Genomic DNA, 27812 nt, shown 5'->3' on the forward strand with positions numbered 1-27812 from the left:
GCTCTTCAGCCCCCCTCAAAGCCCTGGCAAATAGGCCTTGTGGGGTCTCCCATAGATATTGTAGCTAGGAGGTGCTGCCCAGCCTAGGGAAGCACCCCAATAAGTAGTGGGGTCCCCTAGGATTGATCTGAACCAGAGTTCATTCAGAAAACAGGCCAAGGGAGAACACTCCAGGCTTAGAACATAAGAGGAGCCATATTGGATCAGGCCAGTGGCCCCTCCAGTCCAACACTCTGTGTTACACAGTGGCCAAAAAACCCAGGTGCCATCAGGAGGTACACCAGTGGGGCCAGGACACTAGAAGTCCTCCCACTGTGGCCCTCCCAAGCACCAAGAATATAGAGCATCACTTGCCCCAGACATAAGAACATAAGAGAAGCCATGTTGGATCAGGCCAATGGCACATCCAGTCCAACATTCTGTGTCACATAAGAACATAAGAGAAGCCATGTTGGATCAGGCCAATGGCCCCTCCAGTCCAACACTCTGTCACATAAGAACATAAGAGAAGCCATGTTGGATCGGGCCAATGGCCCATCCAGTCCAATGCTCTGTGTCACATAATAACATAAGAGAAGCCATGTTGGATCAGGCCAATGGCCCATTCAGTCCAACACTCTTGTGTCACACAGTGGCAAAAAAACCCAGGTGCCATCAGGAGGTCCACCATTGGGGCCGGGACACTATAAGTCCTCCCACTGTGGCCCCCCAAGCACCAAGAATGCAGAGCATCACTGCCCCAGACAGTTCCAACAATATGCTGTGGCTAATGGCCACTGATGGACCTCTGCTCCATATGCTTATCCAATCCCCTCTTGAAACTGTCTAAGCTTGTAGACCTTTAGACTTGGGTTAAAGGTTAGCTCAGCTTGCAAACTGGATCTCTGTCTAAAGGTCAGAAGCAAGCATCCTCCAGGCGCACTACTACTTCCTACTCCATCCTGGCATGGAACGTCAAGACACAATGGGTTCGGAAATATTTGTCAGATTTCTCTTCTCTGATGGACCAACCCGACCTCCGATCAAAATACAGACACATGGCAAAGTTTGGGAAGATGGCAGTCATGAGAGCAGACGCATATCCAGGTTTGCAAACCCTGTCTGAGATGTTAGCATACTTTGATGCTAGCTCTGGAGGCAATTTGGAGTCCAACTTCAGAAGAAAGCCCAGTTTGTCGTATTCTGAGCCTATTGAACGTCCAATGGAGTCAGAGGAAAGAACCACTGAATCCGAATAGAATAGGGAATCTCAGCCACGCTTCCTCCGGGCTCAGCTTCTGGCTGCCCCGCCATGCCAGCCTGGGCCCATGGCAGCTATCTTCCTGCACATCCTCAGGGCACCAACATTAAATTCATACATTAAGTCATCCTGGCTCTTCCTGACACCCAATATACAACACCATGATTGAACAAATGCTACTCTTTTTAACAAATACACTAGGCATTTATATACTATTTATAACGCTTACTCCAAATAACATTCCACGCTTCTTATAATAAGCCATAGACCATATGGTTCATAATAGCATAAAGTGCCACAAATTCCAACATTCAATGTCCAGAAAAAATTCTTCTTATAGTCCGAACTCCATACTTGAAAAACAGAAAATGCTTGTAGAACTCAAACATCCATTTTTTGACTGTGTAGAGAAACTTCTCGTACCTCCTCCAACGTTGAAACCAGCCTCAGTAATCCTTTGTTTCTTCCTGACACCTATGAGGAAACCATTCCCACACTTCGTTTCAAACTGAGAACTATTCATTTTACCTTGGGAAACCCATCTCCTGGCTCCATTCTCTGTGCAAACAGAGAACATTACACTTCTGTGTCTAGCCCCTGGAACACATTCAGCTCACCCTCACCACACAACGAGAATCCCATCAAACTATTGTATAGACCACTTAACACACTTTCAGGATACATTTGGGAAACAAACAGACCCAGCTCAGTGTGTTGTGTGTTCCTGGATTCAACCACACACCCAAGACCCTGGCCGTCTTGCCCCTCCCCTCATGGACTTTTGCACATCTGGACAGGTAAATATTGCCGCTGTAACTTTCCCTCAAAGTCGCTATTTTTCCTCCTGATTTTCCTAGTTCTTGACTGTATGTATAGGTCGATTGCTTATGTATGTTTGCATTCCTACATATTTTTCCAATGAAGCATTTTAAATTATTTTAAATCTGGAGACTTCTTTCTGATACCTCACCTTCATATTATTGGTGAAAGAGCCCACTCCAAAAATATATCTTCCTATGGACTATCTCTTGCTAATTCCCCCATCAAAAAGAGTAGACCCAAGCATTTCTAGTAACAGATTTGGTGTTGGAATGCAGGCAACCCTGTACGTCTGAACAAATGAATGCACACATGATTTCAGCATACAGAACAGAGAGGAAAGGTTTTCAATGGAAACCCGCAAAATTTTAAAAATTACAGTGTGAGTGAAGTTCTGGTACGCTTGGCTTTTGAGAGTAATTCTTTCATACGCGGTCTGCTCCCTTTCACCTTCTTCAGCTTCAGTTGTTCGGCCACATCTTGTTTGGGTTCTCTGGTGCAGTTGAAGAGTGCCATTCTGATTAAATCTTCCATGCAATGAGCACTGAAAAGGTTTTTTCCCCTCTGGTTTCTTTGATGATGTTGAAGACCAGATCTCAGGCTCAATATTCTTTCCACACTCTGAGAAATAAAAAGGTTTTCCCCCTCTGTGGTTTCTTTGATGCTGTTGAAGATTGTCACTCTCACTGAACCTCTTTCAACACTCTGAACATTCAAAAGGTCCCTTCCATACGTTATTTGATGCTGTTGAAGACTGCCACTCCAAATGAATCACATTTGACACTCTGAGCATTCAAAAGGTTTCTTCCCTGTGTGCATTCTTCGACACTCTTGAAAAGTGACATTTTGACTGAATTTCACTCTGAGCATTCAAAAGGTTTCTCCTCTGTGTGCATTCTTTGATGCTTTTGAAGAGTGACATTTTGACTAAATATCTTTCCACACTCTGAGCATTCAAAAGGTTTCCCTCCTCCATGGAGTCTTTGATGCTGTTGAAGACTGCTATTCAGACTGAATCTCTTTCCACACTCTGAGCATTCAAAAGGTTTGTCCCCTGTGTGTGTTCTTTGATGCTGATGAAGATTGCTACTACTACTGAACCTCTTTCCACACTCTAAGCATAAAAAAGGTTTCTCCCCTGTGTGTATTCTTTGATGCTCTTGAAGAGTGATATTTTGACTGAATCTCTTCCCACACTCTGAGCATTCAAAAGGTTTCTCTCCTTTGTGGAGTCTTTGATGCTTTTGAAGACTAGAACTCACGCTGAATCTCTTTCCACACTCTGAGCATTCAAAAGGTTTCTCCCCTGTGTGGGTTCTTTGGTGCTGATGAAGATGGCCACTCTGTCTGAATCTCTTTCCACACTCTGAGCATTCAAAAGGTTTTTCCCCTGTGTGTGTTCTTTTATGTTCTTGAAGCCTCGAACTCACACTGAATCTCTTTCCACACTCTGAACATTCAAAAGGTTTCTCCCCTCTGTGGTTTCTTTGATGCTGATAAAGACTGGAACTCACATTGAATCTCATTCCACACTCAGAACATTCAAAAGGTTTCTCCCCTGAGTGGGTCCTTTGATGTTCTTGAAGACTGTCACGCTGTCTAAATCTCTTCACACACTCTGAGCATTCAAAAGGTTTCTCCCCTGTGTGCGTTCTTTGATGCTGATGAAGATTGCTACTACTACTGAACCTCTTACTACACTCTGAGCATTCAAAAGGTTTCTCCCCTGTGTGTGTTCTTTGATGCTCTTGAAGAGTGACATTTTGACTGAATCTTTTTCCACACTCTGAGCATTCAAAAGGTTTTTCCCCTGTGTGAGTTCTTTGATGCTTTTGAAGACTGGAACTCACACTGAATCTCTTTCCACACTCAGAACATTCAAAAGGTTTCTCCCCTGAGTGGATCCTTTGATGTTCTTGAAGACTGCCACGCTGTCTAAATCTCTTCCCACACTCTGAGCATTCAAAAGGTTTCTCCCCTGTGTGCGTTCTTTGATGCTGATGAAGATTGCTACTACTACTGAACCTCTTACTACACTCTGAGCATTCAAAAGGTTTCTCCCCTGTGTGTGTTCTTTGATGCTCTTGAAGAGTGACATTTTGACTGAATCTTTTTCCACACTCTGAGCATTCAAAAGGTTTTTTCCCTGTGTGAGTTCTTTGATGCTTTTGAAGACTGGAACTCACACTGAATCTCTTTCCACACTCAGAACATTCAAAAGGTTTCTCCCCTGAGTGGGTCCTTTGATGTTCTTGAAGACTGTCACGCTGTCTAAATCTCTTCCCACACTCTGAGCATTCAAAAGGTTTCTCCCCTGTGTGCGTTCTTTGATGCTGATGAAGATTGCTACTACTACTGAACCTCTTACTACACTCTGAGCATTCAAAAGGTTTCTCCCCTGTGTGTGTTCTTTGATGCTCTTGAAGAGTGACATTTTGACTGAATCTTTTTCCACACTCTGAGCATTCAAAAGGTTTTTCCCCTGTGTGAGTTCTTTGATGCTTTTGAAGACTGGAACTCACACTGAATCTCTTTCCACACTCTGAGCATTCAAAAGGTTTCTCCCCTGAGTGGGTCCTTTGATGTTCTAGAAGACTGTCACTCCGTTTAAATGTCATTCCACACTCTGAGCATTCAAAAGATTTTCCCCCTGGGTGGATTCTTTGATGCTGTTGAAGATGGCCACTCTGACTGAATCTCTTTCTACACTCTGAGCATTCAAAAAGCTTCTGTGGCGTGTGTACTGTTTGCTGTACAATAAGCTGTGGTCTGTATCTGAAGTACTTTCCACAGGAACAACATTTACATGACTTCATTTTGATGTGCTTCTGTAAACATACATCACTCTTTCTTCCATTGGTGAAAACCATTTCACTCTTGGAGCAGACAAATGGCTTCACTTGTGAATAAGTCCACTGGAGATGGTTGTGGCCTGGGATTCCATGGAAGTCCCCTTCTTGGTGACAAATGGACTTAACCCGCCTCTTCACCGTACAGTTTCTTTCCTGCCTCTGTGGTCCATCTCTGTTCCCCAAGTTTCCTTTGAGCTGTTCATTCTGGACTTTTTCCAGTGAGATCCCCTGAAATTCCCCCACCGACTCCTTGAAATCTCCAGCTGGAATAAAGACAGAGTTGAAATCAGCACTCACACAAGGAGCAAAGCCACCAATCAGGAATTCCGGATTAATGAATGCGATGAGAGAGAAGAGGAACTGGTGTTCAGACTCGAATAACACGCCTGCTAGGGTAGGGGAGATGTCTCACCAAGCGAACGCCACAGTTCTAAGGGAACTCCCATAGGAATGCCTCTTGTTGAAGGGACAAGAGGCTTAAAGACATGTAACTGACCATGGAAGGAAAAGGTTGATGGGTTCCTGACTCATCCAGCAAAGCTGTTCTGAAGTGAATACCTCACCTTTCCCTGGATTATCTGGTATTCAAGGACAGTGCTGCCCCTTAAGGGACAAAAAAAGCCACAACTGAGCTCAGCCCAAGGAAGAGTTCCCAAGATCTCAGGCGGCAAAAGGCCTCCCTCGTTACTCAGAGGGTGTTATCATTCTACCTCACCAAGATTTACTAAGAAGTGAAGGAGAAATCTGCCATGGCTATTATTTGCCCATTCCCTTGAGGTGGCCTGGGACCAACATACCTGCGGGACCGTCTCCTCCCATATATGCTCAGGAGGTCATTATGTTCAGCCTCCCAACATCTGTTGGCCATCCCCGGACCAAGAGACACCCGCCTTGCCTCAACTAGGGGCAGGGCTTTTTCAGTCCTGGCCCCAACCTGGTGGAATCAGCTCCCTACAGACATCCGGGCCCTACCTGGCTTATTAGCCTTCCGTAGGGCCTGTAAAACGGAGCTGTTCCACCAGGCTTTTAGTTGAGGCTGCGGGCATCTATTCTTGATCTGGTTGGCCTCCCCTGCCGGCACTCTCATCCGTGCTATAAAATGGAATAATATCTGCCATCTCTGTGGGATAACATCTTATCATGACGTGAGACGGCCAGGCTGGGCTATATTGTGACGATATGGAACATTTTCTGAGTGCTGTCGAGTTGTTTGTTTATAAAATGTTTATATTGTATTTTATTGTTTTATCATACGTTGTACTCTGCCCTGAGCCCTACGGGGAATGGGCGGAATAGAAATATGCAAAAGAAATAAATAATGACGCATACTCACTCACAGCCAGTTCACTCTGGAAGGAAATATTATGTTGAGATCCTCTTGAGAAACGCTCCAGCTCTTTGCCTGTCTCCACTGCAGTCTCTCGTACATCCATGCCTTGTTTGGTAGAGAAAGAGAGGAGAGAAGGATTAGTGACCCGAGGCCTTTCTCTGTCTCGACCTCAGGCCCTGATACCCACCCTGCCTCTCATCCTGGCCACACCATTGGCTGCAGTTGCCCCTGGACCAGCCAACGGTGTTGGCTGCTTTTGCTGCCACTTCAACTCCTGGAGTTGTCCACAGGGGTGAGTCCAGGGCTCAGCCACACAGTGACATGCTGCTCTTCAAGATTTTGATTCACATATCGCCACAATGGCAGCAATTCACACCTTCGGCACCTAAGAACAATCCTTACCCAGAGAGGCCACGTTCCCATAGTTTTCCAACATGACTTCCTGGCAGAGAGTTCGTTGGCCCGGGTTCAGCAGGGCCCACTCAGCCTCGGTGAAATGCACAGCCACGTCCTCAAAGGAAGGTGGAGACTAAAAGAAAAAGCAGATTTCCTCATCAGAGATTGTGCCCAGGCAAGACTGCACTCAGGAAATGGGCATTCTGTGTTTATCTACCCAGTACGAGGCTATGACTAGCTGTGCAGCGGCTATTAAAATATGATATTTTAAGATGATATTAAAGTATGATAAACACGCACCCACATTAGAAGCCTGGTATCAAAGGCTGTGGGAAACGTCCATATTATACAAAATCACTTATAATTCATATGAAGAAGATACTGGATTTATATCCCGCCCTCCACTCCGAAGAGTCTCAGAGCAGCTCACAATCTCCTCTATCTCCCTCCCCCACAACAGACACCCTGTGAGGTGGGTGGGGCTGGAGATGGCTCTCACAGCAGCTGCCCTTTCAAGGGCAACCTCTGCCAGAGCTATGGCTGACCCAAGGCCATTCCAGCAGCTGCAAGCGGAGGAAGAAGACCACAGATTTATACCCTGCCCTTCACTCTGAATCAAAGTCTCGGAGTGGTTTACAATCTCCTTTATCATCTTCCCCCACAACAGACACCCTGTGAGGTGGGTGGGACTGAGAGGGCTCTCACAGCAGCTGCCCTTTCAAGGACAAATCCTGCGAGAGCTATGGCTGACCCAAGGCCATTCCAGCAGCTGCAAGCGGAGGAAGAAGACCACAGATTTATACCCTGCCCTTCACTCTGAATCAAAGTCTCGGAGTGGCTTACAATCTCCTATATCTTTTCCCCCCACAACAGAAACCCTGTGAGGTGGGTGTGGCTGAGAGGGCTCTTACAGCAGCTGCCCTTTCAAAGACAACCTCTGCTAGAGCTATGGTTGACCCAAGGCCATTCCAGCAGCTGCAAGTGTAGGAGTGGGGAATCAAACCTGGTTCTCCCAGATAAGAGTCCACACACTTAACCACTACACCAAACTGGCTCTCACGTAAGATAAGAATATGGGGGTGGGTGGATTGGTTAATATTTGTGTCCACGCACTTAACCGATACACCAAACTGGATGAGCGCCACCATCTATTTTTCAACAAAATGTCCCCTGGTTTAAACTATTAATGAAGCAAGTATTTTTTGGGGGGGGGGGAGGAAATGGACATTCTGGTAGCGTGGAGGATGGAGAGCTGACAGGGGTCAAAGGAGTGGTGTTCAGAGCCTCTCTTGCTCGGACACCTTAGGCGGCCTCCTGCTCATCTCCCCTACCTGGACTTCAGGGGCAGCAGCTGTTTCTCCTCCTCCACGAAGACGATGACTCGACCCAGTCTCTTCACTGCCTGTGAGGAAGAGAAACATTGGAAGAAAGAGCATTAGCCGAGACTTCATATTTTGTTTGCTCCTGTGAATCCTGCTTCGTGGACTTCTGTACCCCAGGGCTCTGAAACTTTGCCCTGTGTACACTCAACAAGACATGTAATGATTTTAAGTAAACCTGAGGGAGGGGTGGAAGAGAAGCAACAGATTCTTATGAGCTTTGGAGAGGGGTGGGGAGTGTATAAACGCTGCCAACACATCCCGGACTTCTGTGACACTTGGAACTTATCTGGTGAACTCCAAAGCTCAAAACTGTTGACAGCATCCCTGCTTGATCAGACCAAGGGTCCAAGCGTGCCACTTTCCCGCTGGCTGGACCCTCCCATGTGCCTTTGAGTTCAGGCTTCTGGGAGAAGGAAGGTGGGAAAAGGAGGCCACATGACACATCATAATCACATCTGTGCAAAAATCCAGACATGACATTCGAACATCTGAACTCAAGAGTAACAGCAAGGGTTTTCTAGGGTGTCTGTTGATGTTTCGGTATCATGTCTAGTTTTTAAGCGGGATGAGACAACACTGTGACATCATTTATTTATTCATTTATTGATTTTATTGATGGGATTTATAATTCCACCCATCCTGCCAAGGCATAAGAACATCAGAACATAAGAGAAGCCATGTTGGATCAGGCCAATGGCCCATCCAGTCCAACACTCTGAGTCACATAAGAACATAAGAGAAGCCATGTTGAGTCAGGCCAATGGCCCATCCAGTCCAACACTCTGTGTCACACATAAGAACATAAGAGAAGCCATGTTGGATCAGGTCAATGGCCCATCCAGTCCAACACTCTGAGTCACATAAGAACATAAGAGAAGCCATGTTGAGTCAGGCCAATGGCCCATCCAGTCCAACACTCTGTGTCACATAAGAACATAAGAGAAGCCATGTTGAATCAGGCCAATGGCCCATCCAGTCCAACACTCTGTGTCACATAAGAACATAAGAGAAGCCATGTTGGATCAGGCCAATGGCCCATCCAGTCCAACACTCTGTCACATAAGAACATAAGAGAAGCCATGTTGGGTCAGGCCAATGGCCCATCCAGCCTAACACCATGTGTCACATAAGAAGAAGAAGAAGAAGATATTGGATTTATATCCCGCCCTCCACTCCGAAGAGTCTCAGAGTGGCTCACAATCTCCTTTACCTTCCTCCCCCACAACAAACACCCTGTGAGGTGGGTGGGGCTGGAGAGGGCTCTCACAGCTGCTGCCCTTTCAAGGACAACCTCTGTCAGAACTATGGCTGACCCAAGGCCATTCCAGCAGGTGCAAGTGGAGGAGTGGGGAATCAAACCCGGTTCTCCCAGATAAGAGTCCGAACACTTAACCACTACACCAAACTGGCTCTCCACATAAGAACATAAGGGAAGCCATGTTGGATCAGACCAGTGGCCCATCCAGTCCAACACTCTGCATCACACAATGGCCAAAATACACACACACACACTGTGGCTAATAGCCACTGATGGACCTCTGCTCCATATTTTTATCTCCAACATGGCTTCTCTTATGTTCTTATGTTCTTATCTAACCCCCTCTTGAAGCTGGCTATGCTTGTAGCCGCCACCACCTCCTGTGGCAGTGAATTCCACATGTTAATCACCCTTTGGGTGAAGAAGGACTTCTTTTATCCGTTTTAACCCAACTGCTCAGCAATTTCATCGAATGCCCACGAGTTCTTGTATTGTGAGAAAGGGAGAAAAGTACTTCTTTCTCTACTTTCTCCATCCCATGCATAATCTTGTATCATGTCACCCCGCAGTCGACGTTTCTCCAAGCTAAAGAGCCCCAAGCGTTTTAACCTTTCTTCCTAGGGAAAGTGTTCCAACCCTTTAATCATTCTAGTTGACCTTTTCTGGACTTTTTCCAATGCTATAATCCAATGCAGGTTTAGGATGGGTAACAACATAAAAACATAGAATCGTAGAGTTGGAAGGTACCTCCAGGGTCATCTAGTCCAACCCCCTGCACAATGCAGGAAATTCACAAACTCCTCCCCCTAAATTCACAGGATCCTCATTGCTGTCAGATGGCCATCCAGCCTCTGTTTAAAAACCTCCAAGGAAGGAGAGCCCACCACCTCCCGAGGAAGCCTGTTCCACTGAGGAACCGCTCTAACGGTCAGGAAGTTCTTCCTCATGTTGAGCCGGAAACTCTTTTGATTTAATTTCAACCCGTTGGTTCTGGTCTACCTTCTGGGGCCACAGAAAACAATTCCATACCATCCTCTATAGGACAGCCCTTCAAGTACATATACATTCATTTTTCAGGGAAAAAGGTGCCAGAGCTCATTAGCACAACTCATTTGCGTATGCCACAGACCCCTGACATCACCCGGTGTACTAAATTATCAGGCTAAAGGCAAAGGTCAAGGTAGCCCCCTGTGCAAACGCCAGCCCATTGGCTACATCAGGGGTGTGTGGCCTGATATTTAAAGGAGTTCCTACTACAAAAAAAGCCCTTCACATGAGTGGCGACCTTCACACCCTATGGCCCTGAATCTCAGAAGTCCCCTCTGAGTAGATGTGCAGAAACATTTCTTTTTTTTCTCCTGTCCTGAACCTTCTACCCAACAACTTCGCAATGGGCCCAAATCTGGGCACCAGGCACCCTTACCACGTGAGAGGGCATCTTGGGAACGCTCCTGGGCCTGGGCCTTGTGCTCTTCCTCCAGAGGAGACCCTTCCCCCTCAAAGAAATTTAATTCCACAGACGGTCCCCACATCTGCAGTAAGAGAGACACGTAAGAGGAGGAATGCTGAAGAAGAAGAAGACAACGACGAAGAAGAAAAAGACGAAGAAGATGATGATACTGGATTTATATCCTGGCCTATATTCTAAATCTCAGAGTCTCAGAGTGGCTCACAATCTCCTTTACCTTCCCCACCCCCCGCCCCACAACATACACCCTGTGAGGTAGGTGGGGCTGAGAGAGCTATTACAGCAGCTGCCCTTTCAAGGACAACTCCTACGAAAGCTTTGGCTGACCCAGCAGCTGTAAGTGGAGGGGGGGGGGAATCAAACCCAGTTCTCCCAGATAAGAGTCCGCACACTTAACCACTACACCAAACTGGCTCTCAGAAGACTTATCTTGTCCCATTCCCATAATTTCACCCCTGCATCAATCAACAAAGCTGCTTCAACCGCAGCGGCAAAAATCAGGTTTTCAGTTTTATACCAACCGAGGTGAAGTGTCTGGAGGGGTATATACTAGGCAAGGAGGCCTTAGGCTGAGGTGGAAGATCACAGCTTGAAGGGACTGCATGAAGCTCCCTCACCTGTTCGGCCTGCCTCTTCTCCTCTGCCTGACTCAGGAGGAAACCTTCAGCCAGGGACACCGCCTGGGAACTGGTCTCCGGCCCGCATCCTCTGACCCAGCTCTGCATGTCCTCGGGCAGGAGGGCCAGGAACTGCTCCAGGATCACCAGGTCCAGGATCTTCTTCTTGGAGTGCCTCTCCGGCTCCAGCCACTGCTTGCAAAGTCCGTGGAGCTGGCTGCAAACCTCTCGGGGCCCGGCACCTTCCTGGTAGCAGAACTGCCGGAAACGCTGGCGATGTTCCTCTGAAGTCCCAGGGTCCTGATGCAGGATCTCCAGCACAGCTCTTCCCCAGAATTCAGCCCCACTCCCCGCCTGGATGGGACTGGGGTCTTTCCTTGCTGTCTTGCCAATTCCTGGTCCTTCTGGGTCCTGCTCTTCCATCCTCTTCCCCTTCTCTCGGGCCTCCTGTGATTGCAAAAAGATCCCTTTACTTACTTTGGATGAAGAGGGAGAGGATATATCAGAAAAGGCAGAAAGGAACCTAAAGGAGACAGAGCTACATCACTCACAGTCTACTACTACTACTGTAGACTGGTCTGTAAGGCGGGATTTACTTTGGTGCATCTTTTGAACCCTCCGTAACCCAAACAACCCGTCGTTTTCCAGAACTCATACAGACGAATGAATAGGTTTCCAAACCGCACCGATAAAACTGTAGTACACATAAGTTTCTTCTCCGGACAGAAGGCTTAAAATATCAAAAGGCGAAACAATTAGATAACATGAGTCCAATTTCAGAATACAGTTAGAAGGTTATACAGTTAGAATTCAGATGAGCTTTTACCCAATTCTGGTAGTCAGACTTCCTCTATCTTCTACTCTAATACCTGCTAAAGCATTAAATCTATAAAAACCTAAGTCCCATTCCATATTAGAGGCCTCTAACAGGAGTTTCATGGCTTGACCAGCATAGAGACCCCCACGTCTCTAATGCAAGTCAGCCCCCTTTCCCCAAATCTCAGGGTTTATAAAGAGTTTTCCCCCCAGAAACTGGTATCAGTACCTTTATCTTATCTGATTACAGGGTTGCCAGGTGGGGGCAGGGGATCCCCCCGGTTTGGAGGCCCTCCCCCCGCTTCAGGGTCGTCAGAAAGCGGGGGGAGGGGAGGGAAATGTCTGCTGGGAACTCTATTATTCCCTATGGAGATTTATTCCCATAGAAAATCATGGAGAATCGATCCGTGGGTTTCTGGGGCTCTGGAGGGGCTGTTTTTTGGGGTAGAGGCACCAAATTTTCAGTATAGCATCTAGTGCCTCTCCCCAAAATACCCCCCAAGTTTCAAAAATATTGAACCAGGGGGTACAAATTCTATGAGCCCCAAAAGAAAGTGCCCCTATCCTTCATTATTTCCTATGGGAGGAAGGAATTGAAAAGGATGTGCCGTCCCTTTAAATGTGATGGCCAGAACTCCTTTTGGAGTTCAATGATGCTTGTCACAGCCTTGATCTTGGCTCCACCCCTAATGTCTCCTGGCTCCACCCCCAAAGTCTCCTGGCTCCATCCCCAAAGTCCCCAGATGTTTCTTGAATTGGACTTGGCAACCCTACTTCCAGAGGAACCAGTGGCCACTGTGTGAGACAGGATGCTGGACTAGATGGACCCTCATGGTCTGATCCAGCAGGGCTCTTCTGATATTCTTATGAAGGCTTCGGCCTCTCTGCCCTGTTGTGGGCCCTCCAGAGGAACTGGCTGGCCACTGTGTGAGTCAAGAGGCTGGACTAGATGGAGCCTCACTGGTCTGACCCAGCAGAGCTCCACTTATGGTCTCACCACAGGGGTCCAGTCGCTGAGGCCATGATCCTCATAGTGAGGTGTTTCCTCCTGGCCCTCCTTGAACATATGAACATATGAAGCTGCCTTATACTGAATCAGACCCTTGGTCCATCAAAGTCAGTATTGTCTTCTCAGACTGACAGCGGCTCTCCAGGGTCTCAAGCTGAGGTTTTTCACACCTATTTGCCTGGACCCTTTTTGGAGATGCCGGGGATTGAACCTGGGACCTTCTGCTTCCCAAGCAGATGCTCTACCACTGAGCCACCGCCCCTCCCCTGCTCTCCAGGGTCATAAGCTGAGGTTTTTCACACCTATTTGCCTGGACCCTTTTTTGGAGATGCCGGGGATTGAACCTGGGACCTTCTGCTTCCCAAGCAGATTTTCTACCACTGAGCCACCGCCCCTCCCCTGCTCTCCAGGGTCATAAGCTGAGGTTTTTCACACCTATTTGCCTGGACCCTTTTTTGGAGATGCCGGGGATTGAACCTGGGACCTTCTGCTTCCCAAGCAGATGTTCTACCACTGAGCCACCGCCCCTCCCCTGCTCTCCAGGGTCATAAGCTGAGGTTTTTCACACCTATTTGCCTGGACCCTTTTTTGGAGATGCCGGGGATTGAACCTGGGACCTTCTGCTTCCCAAGCAGATGTTCTACCACTGAGCCACCGCCCCTCCCCTGCTCTCCAGGGTCATAAGCTGAGGTTTTTCACACCTATGTGCCTGGACCCTTTTTTGGAGATGCCGGGGATTGAACCTGGGACCTTCTGCTTCCCAAGCAGATGCTCTACCACTGAGCCACTGTCCCTCCTTGCCCCTCCTGGCCTTCTGGAGGTGGGCAGGCTGATCTCAGGGGGACTTGCCTTGTGGTGTGACTCATGGACATTTGGGGGGGGGGGTTGTTTCCACTGAAATGAGTGGCATTGCTAGGCTCTGCTGGGCAGGTGTGGATACATATTGAGGTGTTAGGGTCTTATGATTCAGGGTCTTAGGATGGGGCTCTGCTTGATTCCCATTCAGGTGGGAGTTTCCCCTACCCAGAGGTGGAATTCTAGCAGGAGCTCCTCTGCATATTAGGCCACATCCTCTGATGTAGCCTTGCATGCTCTTGGAGGATTGACTATATCAGGGGTGTGTGGCCTAATATGCAGCTCCTGCTAGAATTCCACCCCTGCCCCCACCAAACACACACAGAATCATAGAAGAAGAACTGCAGATTTATACCCTGCCCTTCTCTCCGAATCAGAGACTCGGAGTGGCTTACAATCTCCTATATCTTCTCCACCCACAACATGTGAGTGGGTGGGGCTGAGAGAGCTCTGACAGAAACTGCCCTTTCAAGGACAACTCCTGTGATACCTATGGCTAACTCTTCCTGGCTCTCAAATCATAGATTCAAATCACAGAGTTGGAAGGGACCCCCAGCGTCATCTAGTCCAACCCCTGTACAATGCAGGGAATTCACAACTACCTCCCCCTAAGTTCACAGGATCCGCATTGCTGTCAGATGGTCATCTAGCCTCTGTTTCAAAACCTCCAAGGAAGGAGAGCCCCCCCCCCCCCCGGAGAAAGCCTGTTCCACTGAGGAACCGCTCTAAACTCACAGATTCCTCCCCCTAAATTCACAGGATCTTCATTGCTGTCAGATGGCCCTCTACCCTCTGTTGAAAAACCTCCAAAGAAGGAAAGCCCACCACCTCCTGAGGAAGCCTGTTCCACTGAGGAACCGCTCTAAACTCACAAATTCCTCCCCCTAAATTCACAGGATCTTCACTGCTGTCAGGTGACCCTCTAGCCTCTGTTGAAAAACCTCCCAGGAAGGAGAGCCCACCACCTCCCGAGGATTCCTGTTCCACTGAGGAACCGCTCTAAACTCACACACACCTCCCCCTAAATTCACAGAATCTTCATTGTTGTCAGATGGCCATCTAGCCTCTGTTGAAAAACCTCCAAGGAAGGAGAGCCCACCACCTCCCGAGGAAGCCTGTTCCACTGAGGAACCGCTCGAAACTCACCTCCCCCTAAATTCACAGGATCCGTATTGCTGTCAGATGGCCATCTAGCCTCTGTTTAAAAACCTCCAAGGAAGGAGAGCCCACCACCTCCCAAGGAAGCCTGTTTCACTGAGGAACAGCTCTAAACTCACAAACACCTCCCCCTAAATTCACAGGATCTTCACTGCCATCAGTTGACCCTCTAGCCTCTGTTGAAAAACCTACAAGGAAGGAGAGCCCACCACCTCCCAAGGAGGAAGCCTGTTCCACTGAGGAATCACTCTAAACTCACAAACACCTCCCCCTAAATTCACAGATTCTTCATTGCTGTCAGATGGCCATCTAGCCTCTGTTGAAAAACTTCCAAGGAAGGAGAGCCCACCACCTCCTGAGGAGGCCTGTTCCACTGAGGAACTGCTCTAAACTCACAGACACCTCCCTCTAAATTCACAGGATCTTCACTGCTGTCAGATGGCCATCCAGCCTCTGTGGAAAAACCTCCAAGGAAGGAGAGCCCACCACCTCCCGAGGAAGCCTGTTCCACTGAGGAACCGCTCTAAACTCACAGATTCCTCCCCCTAAATTCACAGGATCCTCATTGCTGTCAGATGGGCCTCTACCCTCTGTTGAAAAACCTCCAAGGAAGGAGAGCACACCACCTCCTGAGGAAGCCTGTTCCACTGAGGAACCGCTCTAAACTCACAAATTCCTCCCCCTAAATTCACAGGATCTTCACTGCTGTCAGGTGACCCTCTAGCCTCTGTTGAAAAACCTCCCAGGAAGGAGAGCCCACCACCTCCCGAGGAAGCCTGTTCCACTGAGGAACCGCTCTAAACTCACAGACACCTCCCCCTAAATTCACAGGATCTTCACTGCTGTCAGATGGCCCTCTAGCCTCTGTTGAAAAACCTCCAAGGAAGGAGAGCCCACCACCTCCCGAGGAAGCCTGTTCCACTGAGGAACCGCTCTAAACTCACAAACACCTCCCCCTAAATTCACAGGATCTTCACTGCTGTCAGATGGCCCTCTACCCTCTGTTGAAAAATCTACAAGGAAGGAGAGCCCACCACCTCCCGAGGAAGCCTGTTGCACTGAGGAACCGCTCTAAACTCACAGACACCTCCCCCTAAATTCACAGGATCTTCACTGCCATCAGTTGACCCTCTAGCCTCTGTTGAAAAACCTCCAAGGAAGGAGAGCCCACCACCTCCCGAGGAAGCCTGTTGCACTGAGGAACAGCTCTAAACTCACAGATTCCTCCCCCTAAATTCACAGGATCTTCACTGCTGTCAGATGGCCCTCTAGCCTCTGTTGAAAAACCTCCAAGGAAGGAGAGCCCACCACCTCCCGAGGAAGCCTGTTGCACTGAGGAACAGCTCTAAACTCACAGATTCCTCCCCCTAAATTCACAGGATCTTCATTGCTGTCAGATGGCCCTCTACCCTCTGTTGAAAAACCTCCAAGGAAGGAGAGCCCACCACCTCCTGAGGAAGCCTGTTCCACTGAGGAACCGCTCTAAACTCACAAATTCCTCCCCCTAAATTCACAGGATCTTCACTGCTGTCAGATGGCCCTCTACCCTCTGTTGAAAAACCTCCAAGGAAGGAGAGCCCACCACCTCCCGAGGAAGCCTTTTCCACTGAGGAACCGCTCTAAACTCACAAACACCTCCCCCTAAATTCAGAGGTTCTTCACTGCTGTCAGATGGCCCTCTAGCCTCTGTTGAAAAACCAACAAGGAAGGAGAGCCCACCACCTCCCGAGGAAGCCTGTTCCACTGAGGAACCGCTCTAAACTCACAAACACCTCCCCCTAAATTCACAGGATCTTCACTGCTGTCAGATGGTCCTCTAGCCTCTGTTGAAAAACCTACAAGGAAGGAGAGCCCACCACCTCCCGAGGAAGCCTGTTGCACTGAGGAACCGCTCTAAACTCACAGATTCCTCCCCCTAAATTCACAGGATCTTCACTGCTGTCTGGTGACCCTCTAGCCTCTGTTGAAAAACCTCCCAGGAAGGAGAGCCCACCACCTCCTGAGGAAGCCTGTTCCACTGAGGAACCGCTCTAAACTCACAGACACCTCCCCCTAAATTCACAGGATCTTCACTGCTGTCAGATGGCCCTCTACCCTCTGTTGAAAAACCTCCAAGGAAGGAGAGCCCACCACCTCCCGAGGAAGCCTGTTCCACTGAGGAACCGCTCTAAACCCACAAACACCTCCCCCTAAATTCAGAGGATCTTCACTGCTGTCAGATGGCCCTCTAGCCTCTGTTGAAAAACCAACAAGGAAGGAGAGCCCACCACCTCCCGAGGAAGCCTGTTCCACTGAGGAACCGCTCTAAACTCACAAACACCTCCCCCTAAATTCACAGGATCTTCACTGCTGTCAGATGGCCCTCTAGCCTCTGTTGAAAAACCTCCCAGGAAGGAGAGCCCACCACCTCCCGAGGAAGCCTGTTGCACTGAGGAACAGCTCTAAACTCACAGATTCCTCCCCCTAAATTCACAGGATCTTCACTGCTGTCAGATGGCCCTCTAGCCTCTGTTGAAAAACCTCCAAGGAAGGAGAGCCCACCACCTCCCGAGGAAGCCTGTTCCACTGATGAACCGCTCTAAACTCACAGATTCCTCCCCCTAAATTCACAGGATCTTCATTGCTGTCAGATGGCCCTCTACCCTCTGTTGAAAAACCTCCAAGGAAGGAGAGCCCACCACCTCCTGAGGAAGCCTGTTCCACTGAGGAACCGCTCTAAACTCACAAATTCCTCCCCCTAAATTCACAGGATCTTCACTGCTGTCAGGTGACCCTCTAGCCTCTGTTGAAAAACCTCCCAGGAAGGAGAGCCCACCACCTCCCGAGGAAGCCTGTTCCACTGAGGAACCGCTCTAAACTCACAGACACCTCCCCCTAAATTCACAGGATCTTCACTGCTGTCAGATGGCCCTCTAGCCTCTGTTGAAAAACCTCCAAGGAAGGAGAGCCCACCACCTCCCGAGGAAGCCTGTTGCACTGAGGAACCGCTCTAAACTCACAAACACCTCCCCCTAAATTCACAGGATCTTCACTGCTGTCAGATGGCCCTCTACCCTCTGTTGAAAAATCTACAAGGAAGGAGAGCCCACCACCTCCCGAGGAAGCCTGTTGCACTGAGGAACCGCTCTAAACTCACAGACACCTCCCCCTAAATTCACAGGATCTTCACTGCCATCAGTTGACCCTCTAGCCTCTGTTGAAAAACCTCCAAGGAAGGAGAGCCCACCACCTCCCGAGGAAGCCTGTTGCACTGAGGAACAGCTCTAAACTCACAGATTCCTCCCCCTAAATTCACAGGATCTTCACTGCTGTCAGATGGCCCTCTAGCCTCTGTTGAAAAACCTCCAAGGAAGGAGAGCCCCCCCCCCCCCGGAGAAAGCCTGTTCCACTGAGGAACCGCTCTAAACTCACAGATTCCTCCCCCTAAATTCACAGGATCTTCATTGCTGTCAGATGGCCCTCTACCCTCTGTTGAAAAACCTCCAAAGAAGGAAAGCCCACCACCTCCTGAGGAAGCCTGTTCCACTGAGGAACCGCTCTAAACTCACAAATTCCTCCCCCTAAATTCACAGGATCTTCACTGCTGTCAGGTGACCCTCTAGCCTCTGTTGAAAAACCTCCCAGGAAGGAGAGCCCACCACCTCCCGAGGATTCCTGTTCCACTGAGGAACCGCTCTAAACTCACACACACCTCCCCCTAAATTCACAGAATCTTCATTGTTGTCAGATGGCCATCTAGCCTCTGTTGAAAAACCTCCAAGGAAGGAGAGCCCACCACCTCCCGAGGAAGCCTGTTCCACTGAGGAACCGCTCGAAACTCACCTCCCCCTAAATTCACAGGATCCGTATTGCTGTCAGATGGCCATCTAGCCTCTGTTTAAAAACCTCCAAGGAAGGAGAGCCCACCACCTCCCAAGGAAGCCTGTTTCACTGAGGAACAGCTCTAAACTCACAAACACCTCCCCCTAAATTCACAGGATCTTCACTGCCATCAGTTGACCCTCTAGCCTCTGTTGAAAAACCTACAAGGAAGGAGAGCCCACCACCTCCCAAGGAGGAAGCCTGTTCCACTGAGGAATCACTCTAAACTCACAAACACCTCCCCCTAAATTCACAGATTCTTCATTGCTGTCAGATGGCCATCTAGCCTCTGTTGAAAAACTTCCAAGGAAGGAGAGCCCACCACCTCCTGAGGAGGCCTGTTCCACTGAGGAACTGCTCTAAACTCACAGACACCTCCCTCTAAATTCACAGGATCTTCACTGCTGTCAGATGGCCATCCAGCCTCTGTGGAAAAACCTCCAAGGAAGGAGAGCCCACCACCTCCCGAGGAAGCCTGTTCCACTGAGGAACCGCTCTAAACTCACAGATTCCTCCCCCTAAATTCACAGGATCCTCATTGCTGTCAGATGGGCCTCTACCCTCTGTTGAAAAACCTCCAAGGAAGGAGAGCACACCACCTCCTGAGGAAGCCTGTTCCACTGAGGAACCGCTCTAAACTCACAAATTCCTCCCCCTAAATTCACAGGATCTTCACTGCTGTCAGGTGACCCTCTAGCCTCTGTTGAAAAACCTCCCAGGAAGGAGAGCCCACCACCTCCCGAGGAAGCCTGTTCCACTGAGGAACCGCTCTAAACTCACAGACACCTCCCCCTAAATTCACAGGATCTTCACTGCTGTCAGATGGCCCTCTAGCCTCTGTTGAAAAACCTCCAAGGAAGGAGAGCCCACCACCTCCCGAGGAAGCCTGTTCCACTGAGGAACCGCTCTAAACTCACAAACACCTCCCCCTAAATTCACAGGATCTTCACTGCTGTCAGATGGCCCTCTACCCTCTGTTGAAAAATCTACAAGGAAGGAGAGCCCACCACCTCCCGAGGAAGCCTGTTGCACTGAGGAACCGCTCTAAACTCACAGACACCTCCCCCTAAATTCACAGGATCTTCACTGCCATCAGTTGACCCTCTAGCCTCTGTTGAAAAACCTCCAAGGAAGGAGAGCCCACCACCTCCCGAGGAAGCCTGTTGCACTGAGGAACAGCTCTAAACTCACAGATTCCTCCCCCTAAATTCACAGGATCTTCACTGCTGTCAGATGGCCCTCTAGCCTCTGTTGAAAAACCTCCAAGGAAGGAGAGCCCACCACCTCCCGAGGAAGCCTGTTGCACTGAGGAACAGCTCTAAACTCACAGATTCCTCCCCCTAAATTCACAGGATCTTCATTGCTGTCAGATGGCCCTCTACCCTCTGTTGAAAAACCTCCAAGGAAGGAGAGCCCACCACCTCCTGAGGAAGCCTGTTCCACTGAGGAACCGCTCTAAACTCACAAATTCCTCCCCCTAAATTCACAGGATCTTCACTGCTGTCAGATGGCCCTCTACCCTCTGTTGAAAAACCTCCAAGGAAGGAGAGCCCACCACCTCCCGAGGAAGCCTTTTCCACTGAGGAACCGCTCTAAACTCACAAACACCTCCCCCTAAATTCAGAGGTTCTTCACTGCTGTCAGATGGCCCTCTAGCCTCTGTTGAAAAACCAACAAGGAAGGAGAGCCCACCACCTCCCGAGGAAGCCTGTTCCACTGAGGAACCGCTCTAAACTCACAAACACCTCCCCCTAAATTCACAGGATCTTCACTGCTGTCAGATGGTCCTCTAGCCTCTGTTGAAAAACCTACAAGGAAGGAGAGCCCACCACCTCCCGAGGAAGCCTGTTGCACTGAGGAACCGCTCTAAACTCACAGATTCCTCCCCCTAAATTCACAGGATCTTCACTGCTGTCTGGTGACCCTCTAGCCTCTGTTGAAAAACCTCCCAGGAAGGAGAGCCCACCACCTCCTGAGGAAGCCTGTTCCACTGAGGAACCGCTCTAAACCCACAAACACCTCCCCCTAAATTCAGAGGATCTTCACTGCTGTCAGATGGCCCTCTAGCCTCTGTTGAAAAACCAACAAGGAAGGAGAGCCCACCACCTCCCGAGGAAGCCTGTTCCACTGAGGAACCGCTCTAAACTCACAAACACCTCCCCCTAAATTCACAGGATCTTCACTGCTGTCAGATGGCCCTCTAGCCTCTGTTGAAAAACCTCCCAGGAAGGAGAGCCCACCACCTCCCGAGGAAGCCTGTTGCACTGAGGAACAGCTCTAAACTCACAGATTCCTCCCCCTAAATTCACAGGATCTTCACTGCTGTCAGATGGCCCTCTAGCCTCTGTTGAAAAACCTCCAAGGAAGGAGAGCCCACCACCTCCCGAGGAAGCCTGTTCCACTGATGAACCGCTCTAAACTCACAGATTCCTCCCCCTAAATTCACAGGATCTTCATTGCTGTCAGATGGCCCTCTACCCTCTGTTGAAAAACCTCCAAGGAAGGAGAGCCCACCACCTCCTGAGGAAGCCTGTTCCACTGAGGAACCGCTCTAAACTCACAAATTCCTCCCCCTAAATTCACAGGATCTTCACTGCTGTCAGGTGACCCTCTAGCCTCTGTTGAAAAACCTCCCAGGAAGGAGAGCCCACCACCTCCCGAGGAAGCCTGTTCCACTGAGGAACCGCTCTAAACTCACAGACACCTCCCCCTAAATTCACAGGATCTTCACTGCTGTCAGATGGCCCTCTAGCCTCTGTTGAAAAACCTCCAAGGAAGGAGAGCCCACCACCTCCCGAGGAAGCCTGTTGCACTGAGGAACCGCTCTAAACTCACAAACACCTCCCCCTAAATTCACAGGATCTTCACTGCTGTCAGATGGCCCTCTACCCTCTGTTGAAAAATCTACAAGGAAGGAGAGCCCACCACCTCCCGAGGAAGCCTGTTGCACTGAGGAACCGCTCTAAACTCACAGACACCTCCCCCTAAATTCACAGGATCTTCACTGCCATCAGTTGACCCTCTAGCCTCTGTTGAAAAACCTCCAAGGAAGGAGAGCCCACCACCTCCCGAGGAAGCCTGTTGCACTGAGGAACAGCTCTAAACTCACAGATTCCTCCCCCTAAATTCACAGGATCTTCACTGCTGTCAGATGGCCCTCTAGCCTCTGTTGAAAAACCTCCAAGGAAGGAGAGCCCACCACCTCCCGAGGAAGCCTGTTGCACTGAGGAACAGCTCTAAACTCACAGATTCCTCCCCCTAAATTCACAGGATCTTCATTGCTGTCAGATGGCCCTCTACCCTCTGTTGAAAAACCTCCAAGGAAGGAGAGCCCACCACCTCCTGAGGAAGCCTGTTCCACTGAGGAACCGCTCTAAACTCACAAATTCCTCCCCCTAAATTCACAGGATCTTCATTGCTGTCAGATGGCCCTCTACCCTCTGTTGAAAAACCTCCAAGGAAGGAGAGCCCACCACCTACCGAGGAAGCCTTTTCCACTGAGGAACCGCTCTAAACTCACAAACACCTCCCCCTAAATTCAGAGGATCTTCACTGCTGTCAGATGGCCCTCTAGCCTCTGTTGAAAAACCAACAAGGAAGGAGAGCCCACCACCTCCCGAGGAAGCCTGTTCCACTGAGGAACCGCTCTAAACTCACAAACACCTCCCCCTAAATTCACAGGATCTTCACTGCTGTCAGATGGTCCTCTAGCCTCTGTTGAAAAACCTACAAGGAAGGAGAGCCCACCACCTCCCGAGGAAGCCTGTTGCACTGAGGAACCGCTCTAAACTCACAGATTCCTCCCCCTAAATTCACAGGATCTTCACTGCTGTCTGGTGACCCTCTAGCCTCTGTTGAAAAACCTCCCAGGAAGGAGAGCCCACCACCTCCTGAGGGAGCCTGTTCCACTGAGGAACCGCTCTAAACTCACAGACACCTCCCCCTAAATTCACAGGATCTTCACTGCTGTCAGATGGCCCTCTACCCTCTGTTGAAAAACCTCCAAGGAAGGAGAGCCCACCACCTCCCGAGGAAGCCTGTTCCACTGAGGAACCGCTCTAAACTCACAAACACCTCCCCCTAAATTCAGAGGATCTTCACTGCTGTCAGATGGCCCTCTAGCCTCTGTTGAAAAACCAACAAGGAAGGAGAGCCCACCACCTCCCGAGGAAGCCTGTTCCACTGAGGAACCGCTCTAAACTCACAGATTCCTCCCCCTAAATTCACAGGATCTTCACTGCTGTCAGATGGCCCTCTAGCCTCTGTTGAAAAACCTCCAAGGAAGGAGAGCCCACCACCTCCCGAGGAAGCCTGTTCCACTGATGAACCGCTCTAAACTCACAGATTCCTCCCCCTAAATTCACAGGATCTTCATTGCTGTCAGATGGCCCTCTACCCTCTGTTGAAAAACCTCCAAGGAAGGAGAGCCCACCACCTCCTGAGGAAGCCTGTTCCACTGAGGAACCGCTCTAAACTCACAAATTCCTCCGCCTAAATTCACAGGATCCTCATTGCTGTCAAATGGCCATCTAGCCTCTGTTCAAGAATCTCCAAGGAAGGAGAGCCCACCAACTCCCGAGGAAGCCTGTTCCACTGAGGAACCGCTCTAAACTCACAGATTCCTCCCCCTAAATTCACAGGATCTTCATTGCTGTCAGATGGCCCTCTACCCTCTGTTGAAATACCTCCAAGGAAGGAGAGCCCACCACCTCCCGAGGAAGCCTGTTCCACTGAGGAACCGCTCTAAACTCACAGATTCCTCCCCCTAAATTCACAGGATCTTCATTGCTGTCAGATGGCCCTCTAGCCTCTGTTGAAAAACCTTCAAGGAAGGAGAGCCCACCACCTCCCGAGGAAGCCTGTCCACTGAGGAACTGCTCTAAACTCACAAACACCTCCCCCTAAATTCACAGGATCTTCATTGCTGTCAGATGGCCCTCTAGCCTCTGTTTCAAAACCTCCAAGGAAGGAGAGCCCACCACCTCCCAAGGAAGCCTGTTGCACTGAGGAACAGCTCTAAACTCACAGATTCCTCCCCCTAAATTCACAGGATCTTCATTGCTGTCAGATGGCCCTCTACCCTCTGTTGAAAAACCTCCAAGGAAGGAGAGCCCACCATCTCCTGAGGAAGCCTGTTCCACTGAGGAACCGCTCTAAACTCACAGACACCTCCCCCTAAATTCACAGGATCCTCATTGCTGTCAGGTGACCATCTAGCCTCTGTTTAAGAACCTCCAAGGAAGGAGAGCCCACCACCTCCCAAGGAAGCCTGTTGCACTGAGGAACCGCTCAAAACTCACAGACACCTCCCCCTAAATTCACAGGATCTTCACTGCCATCAGGTGACCCTCTAGCCTCTGTTGAAAAACCTCCAAGGAAGGAGAGCCCACCACCTCCCGAGGAAGCCTGTTGCACTGAGGAACAGCTCTAAACTCACAGACACCTCCCCCTAAATTCACAGGATCTTCACTGCCATCAGGTGACCCTCTAGCCTCTGTTGAAAAACCTCCAAGGAAGGAGAGCCCACCACCTCCCGAGGAAGCCTGTTCCACTGAGGAACCGCTCTAAACTCACAGACACCTCCCCCTAAATTCACAGGATCTTCATTGCTGTCAGATTGCCCTCTAGCCTCTGTTGAAAAACCTACAAGGAAGGAGAGCCCACCACCTCCCGAGGAAGCCTGTTGCACTGAGGAACCGCTCTAAACTCACAGATTCCTCCCCCTAAATTCACAGGATCTTCATTGCTGTCAGATGGCCCTCTACCCTCTGTTGAAAAACCTCCAAGGAAGGAGAGCCCACCATCTCCTGAGGAAGCCTGTTCCACTGAGGAACCGCTCTAAACTCACAGACACCTCCCCCTAAATTCACAGGATCCTCATTGCTGTCAGGTGACCATCTAGCCTCTGTTTTAGAACCTCCAAGGAAGGAGAGCCCACTACCTCCCAAGGAAGCCTGTTGCACTGAGGAACCGCTCAAAACTCACAGACACCTCCCCCTAAATTCACAGGATCTTCACTGCCATCAGGTGACCCTCTAGCCTCTGTTGAAAAACCTCCAAGGAAGGAGAGCCCACCACCTCCCGAGGAAGCCTGTTGCACTGAGGAACAGCTCTAAACTCACAGATTCCTCCCCCTAAATTCACAGGATCTTCACTGCTGTCAGATGGCCCTCTAGCCTCTGTTGAAAAACCTCCAAGGAAGGAGAGCCCACCACCTCCCGAGGAAGCCTGTTCCACTGAGGAACCACTCTAAACTCACAGATTCCTCCCCCTAAATTCACAGGATCTTCATTGCTGTCAGATGGCCCTCTACCCTCTGTTGAAAAACCTCCAAGGAAGGAGAGCCCACCACTTCCTGAGGAAGCCTGTTCCACTGAGGAACCGCTCTAAACTTACAAATTCCTCCCCCTAAATTCACAGGATCTTCACTGCTGTCAGGTGACCCTCTAGCCTCTGTTGAAAAACCTCCCAGGAAGGAGAGCCCACCACCTCCCGAGGAAGCCTGTTCCACTGAGGAACCGCTCTAAACTCACAGACACCTCCCCCTAAATTCACAGGATCTTCATTGCTGTCAGATGGCCCTCTAGCCTCTGTTGAAAAACCTACAAGGAAGGAGAGCCCACCACCTCCCGAGGAAGCCTGTTGCACTGAGGAACCGCTCTAAACTCACAGATTCCTCCCCCTAAATTCACAGGATCTTCACTGCTGTCAGATGGCCCTCTAGCCTCTGTTGAAACACCTCCAAGGAAGGAGAGCCCACCACCTCCCGAGGAAGCCTGTTCCACTGAGGAACCGCTCTAAACTCACAGATTCCTCCCCCTAAATTCACAGGATCTTCATTGCTGTCAGATGGCCCTCTACCCTCTGTTGAAAAACCTCCAAGGAAGGAGAGCCCACCATCTCCTGAGGAAGCCTGTTCCACTGAGGAACCGCTCTAAACTCACAAACACCTCCCCCTAAATTCACAGGATCTTCACTGCTGTCAGGTGACCCTCTAGCCTCTGTTGAAAAACCTACAAGGAAGGAGAGCCCACCACCTCCCGAGGAAGCCTGTTCCACTGAGGAATTGCTCTAAACTCACAGACACCTCCCCCTAAATTCACAGGATCTTCATTGCTGTCAGATGGCCCTCTAGCCTCTGTTGAAAAACCTCCAAGGAAGGAGAGCCCACCACCTCCCGAGGAAGCCTGTTGCACTGAGGAACAGCTCTAAACTCACAGATTCCTCCCCCTAAATTCACAGGATCTTCACTGCTGTCAGATGGCCCTCTAGCCTCTGTTGAAAAACCTCCAAGGAAGGAGAGCCCACCACCTCCTGAGGAACCGCTCTAAACTCACAAATTCCTCCCCCTAAATTCACAGGATCCTCATTGCTGTCAAATGGCCATCTAGCCTCTGTTCAAGAATCTCCAAGGAAGGAGAGCCCACCAACTCCCGAGGAAGCCTGTTCCACTGAGGAACCGCTCTAAACTCACAGACACCTCCCCCTAAATTCACAGGATCTTCACTGCTGTCAGATGGCCCTCTAGCCTCTGTTGAAAAACCTCCTAGGAAGGAGAGCCCACCCACCCCCGAGGAAGCCTGTTCCACTGAGGAACCGCTCTAAACTCACAAACACCTCCCCCTACATTCACAGGATCTTCATTGCTGTCAGATGGCCCTCTACCCTCTGTTGAAATGCCTCCAAGGAAGGAGAGCCCACCACCTCCCGAGGAAGCCTGTTCCACTGAGGAACCGCTCTAAACTCACAGATTCCTCCCCCTAAATTCACAGGATCTTCATTGCTGTCAGATGGCCCTCTAGCCTCTGTTGAAAAACCTTCAAGGAAGGAGAGCCCACCACCTCTTGAGGAAGCCTGTCCACTGAGGAACTGCTCTAAACTCCCAAACACCTCCCCCTAAATTCACAGGATCTTCATTGCTGTCAGATGGCCCTCTAGCCTCTGTTTCAAAACCTCCAAGGAAGGAGAGCCCACCACCTCCCAAGGAAGCCTGTTGCACTGAGGAACAGCTCTAAACTCACAAACACCTCCCCCTAAATTCACAGGATCTTCACTGCTGTCAGATGGCCCTCTAGCCTCTGTTGAAAAATCTCCAAGGAAGGAGAGCCCATCGCCTCCCTAGGAAGCCTGTTGCACTGAGGAATCGCTCTGACTGTCAAGGAGTTCTTCCTAATGTTGATCTGGAAAACTATTCTGATTTAATTTCAACCTGTTGGTTCTAGTCCTACCTTCTGGAGCCACAAACACGTGTAGTGGCCCAAGGTTCATTGCTTCCCCCCACAGAACTAAAATAACAAGCAACAGAGCTCTGCTTCATACACTACTTTTCCTTCTGCTTAAAGATATTGATTATTCCACCCACCAACCCCAGTTACACTGGAGCAAAACTGATGCCTAAAAGGGTTGCTATCCTCCTGGTAGGTCCTGGAGATATCCTGGAGTTATAACTGAGCATCTGAGTTCAAATACCCCCCCCCCCAAAAAAAACCCAGCCTGCTTTGGAGGGTGGGCTCTGCGTTGTTATACTCCAATCAGCTGCCTCCCCAAGCTACATCCCGCCCTCCCGGATTGTTCAGGAATTTGCCACTGCAGACTTGAGAACCCCACAACTTCGAATCATAGCGTTGGAAGGACCCTCTAGGGTCATCTAGTCCAACCTCCTGCACAATGCAGGAAACTCACAAACACCTCCCCCTAAATTCACAGCATCTTCGTAGCAGCACCTTTTTTTTGCAGAATTAAAATGACCAC

General features: G+C 49.7%; 3 protein-coding genes across 4 annotated transcripts in view; all 3 read right to left on the minus strand.

Annotated features, from left to right (window-relative positions):
• The window catches only part of LOC132589100 (oocyte zinc finger protein XlCOF6-like), a 235415-nt gene extending 224628 nt beyond the window's left edge, over nt 1-10787 (minus strand). For both annotated transcript variants that reach the window (XM_060261729.1, XM_060261728.1), the window contains exon 1: nt 10701-10787. The gene's annotated coding sequence lies outside the window, so the exon portion shown is untranslated. The remainder of the gene's footprint in view (nt 1-10700) is intronic.
• LOC132588986 (zinc finger protein 345-like) lies at nt 2944-6344 on the minus strand (the record flags this gene model as incomplete). The annotated part of the gene is made up of 2 exons (XM_060261495.1): nt 6245-6344; nt 2944-5174 (listed from the first exon to the last, which is right to left on the minus strand). Coding segments are annotated over exons 1-2 (2331 nt in total), but the record flags the coding sequence as incomplete, so codon positions are not given.
• LOC132588988 (neurotrophin receptor-interacting factor homolog) lies at nt 6627-11825 on the minus strand. Its single transcript, XM_060261500.1, has 4 exons — nt 11267-11825; nt 10701-10809; nt 7969-8039; nt 6627-6770 (listed from the first exon to the last, which is right to left on the minus strand). The coding sequence occupies exons 1-4, from the start codon at nt 11783-11785 to the stop codon at nt 6627-6629; spliced, it is 843 nt and encodes a 280-aa protein (XP_060117483.1). The 5' UTR covers nt 11786-11825.
• Between the last annotated feature and the right edge of the window lie 15987 nt (nt 11826-27812).

This window comes from Heteronotia binoei, chromosome 21 (genome assembly GCF_032191835.1).
Source record: "Heteronotia binoei isolate CCM8104 ecotype False Entrance Well chromosome 21, APGP_CSIRO_Hbin_v1, whole genome shotgun sequence".
Taxonomy (NCBI): Eukaryota; Metazoa; Chordata; class Lepidosauria; order Squamata; family Gekkonidae; genus Heteronotia; species Heteronotia binoei.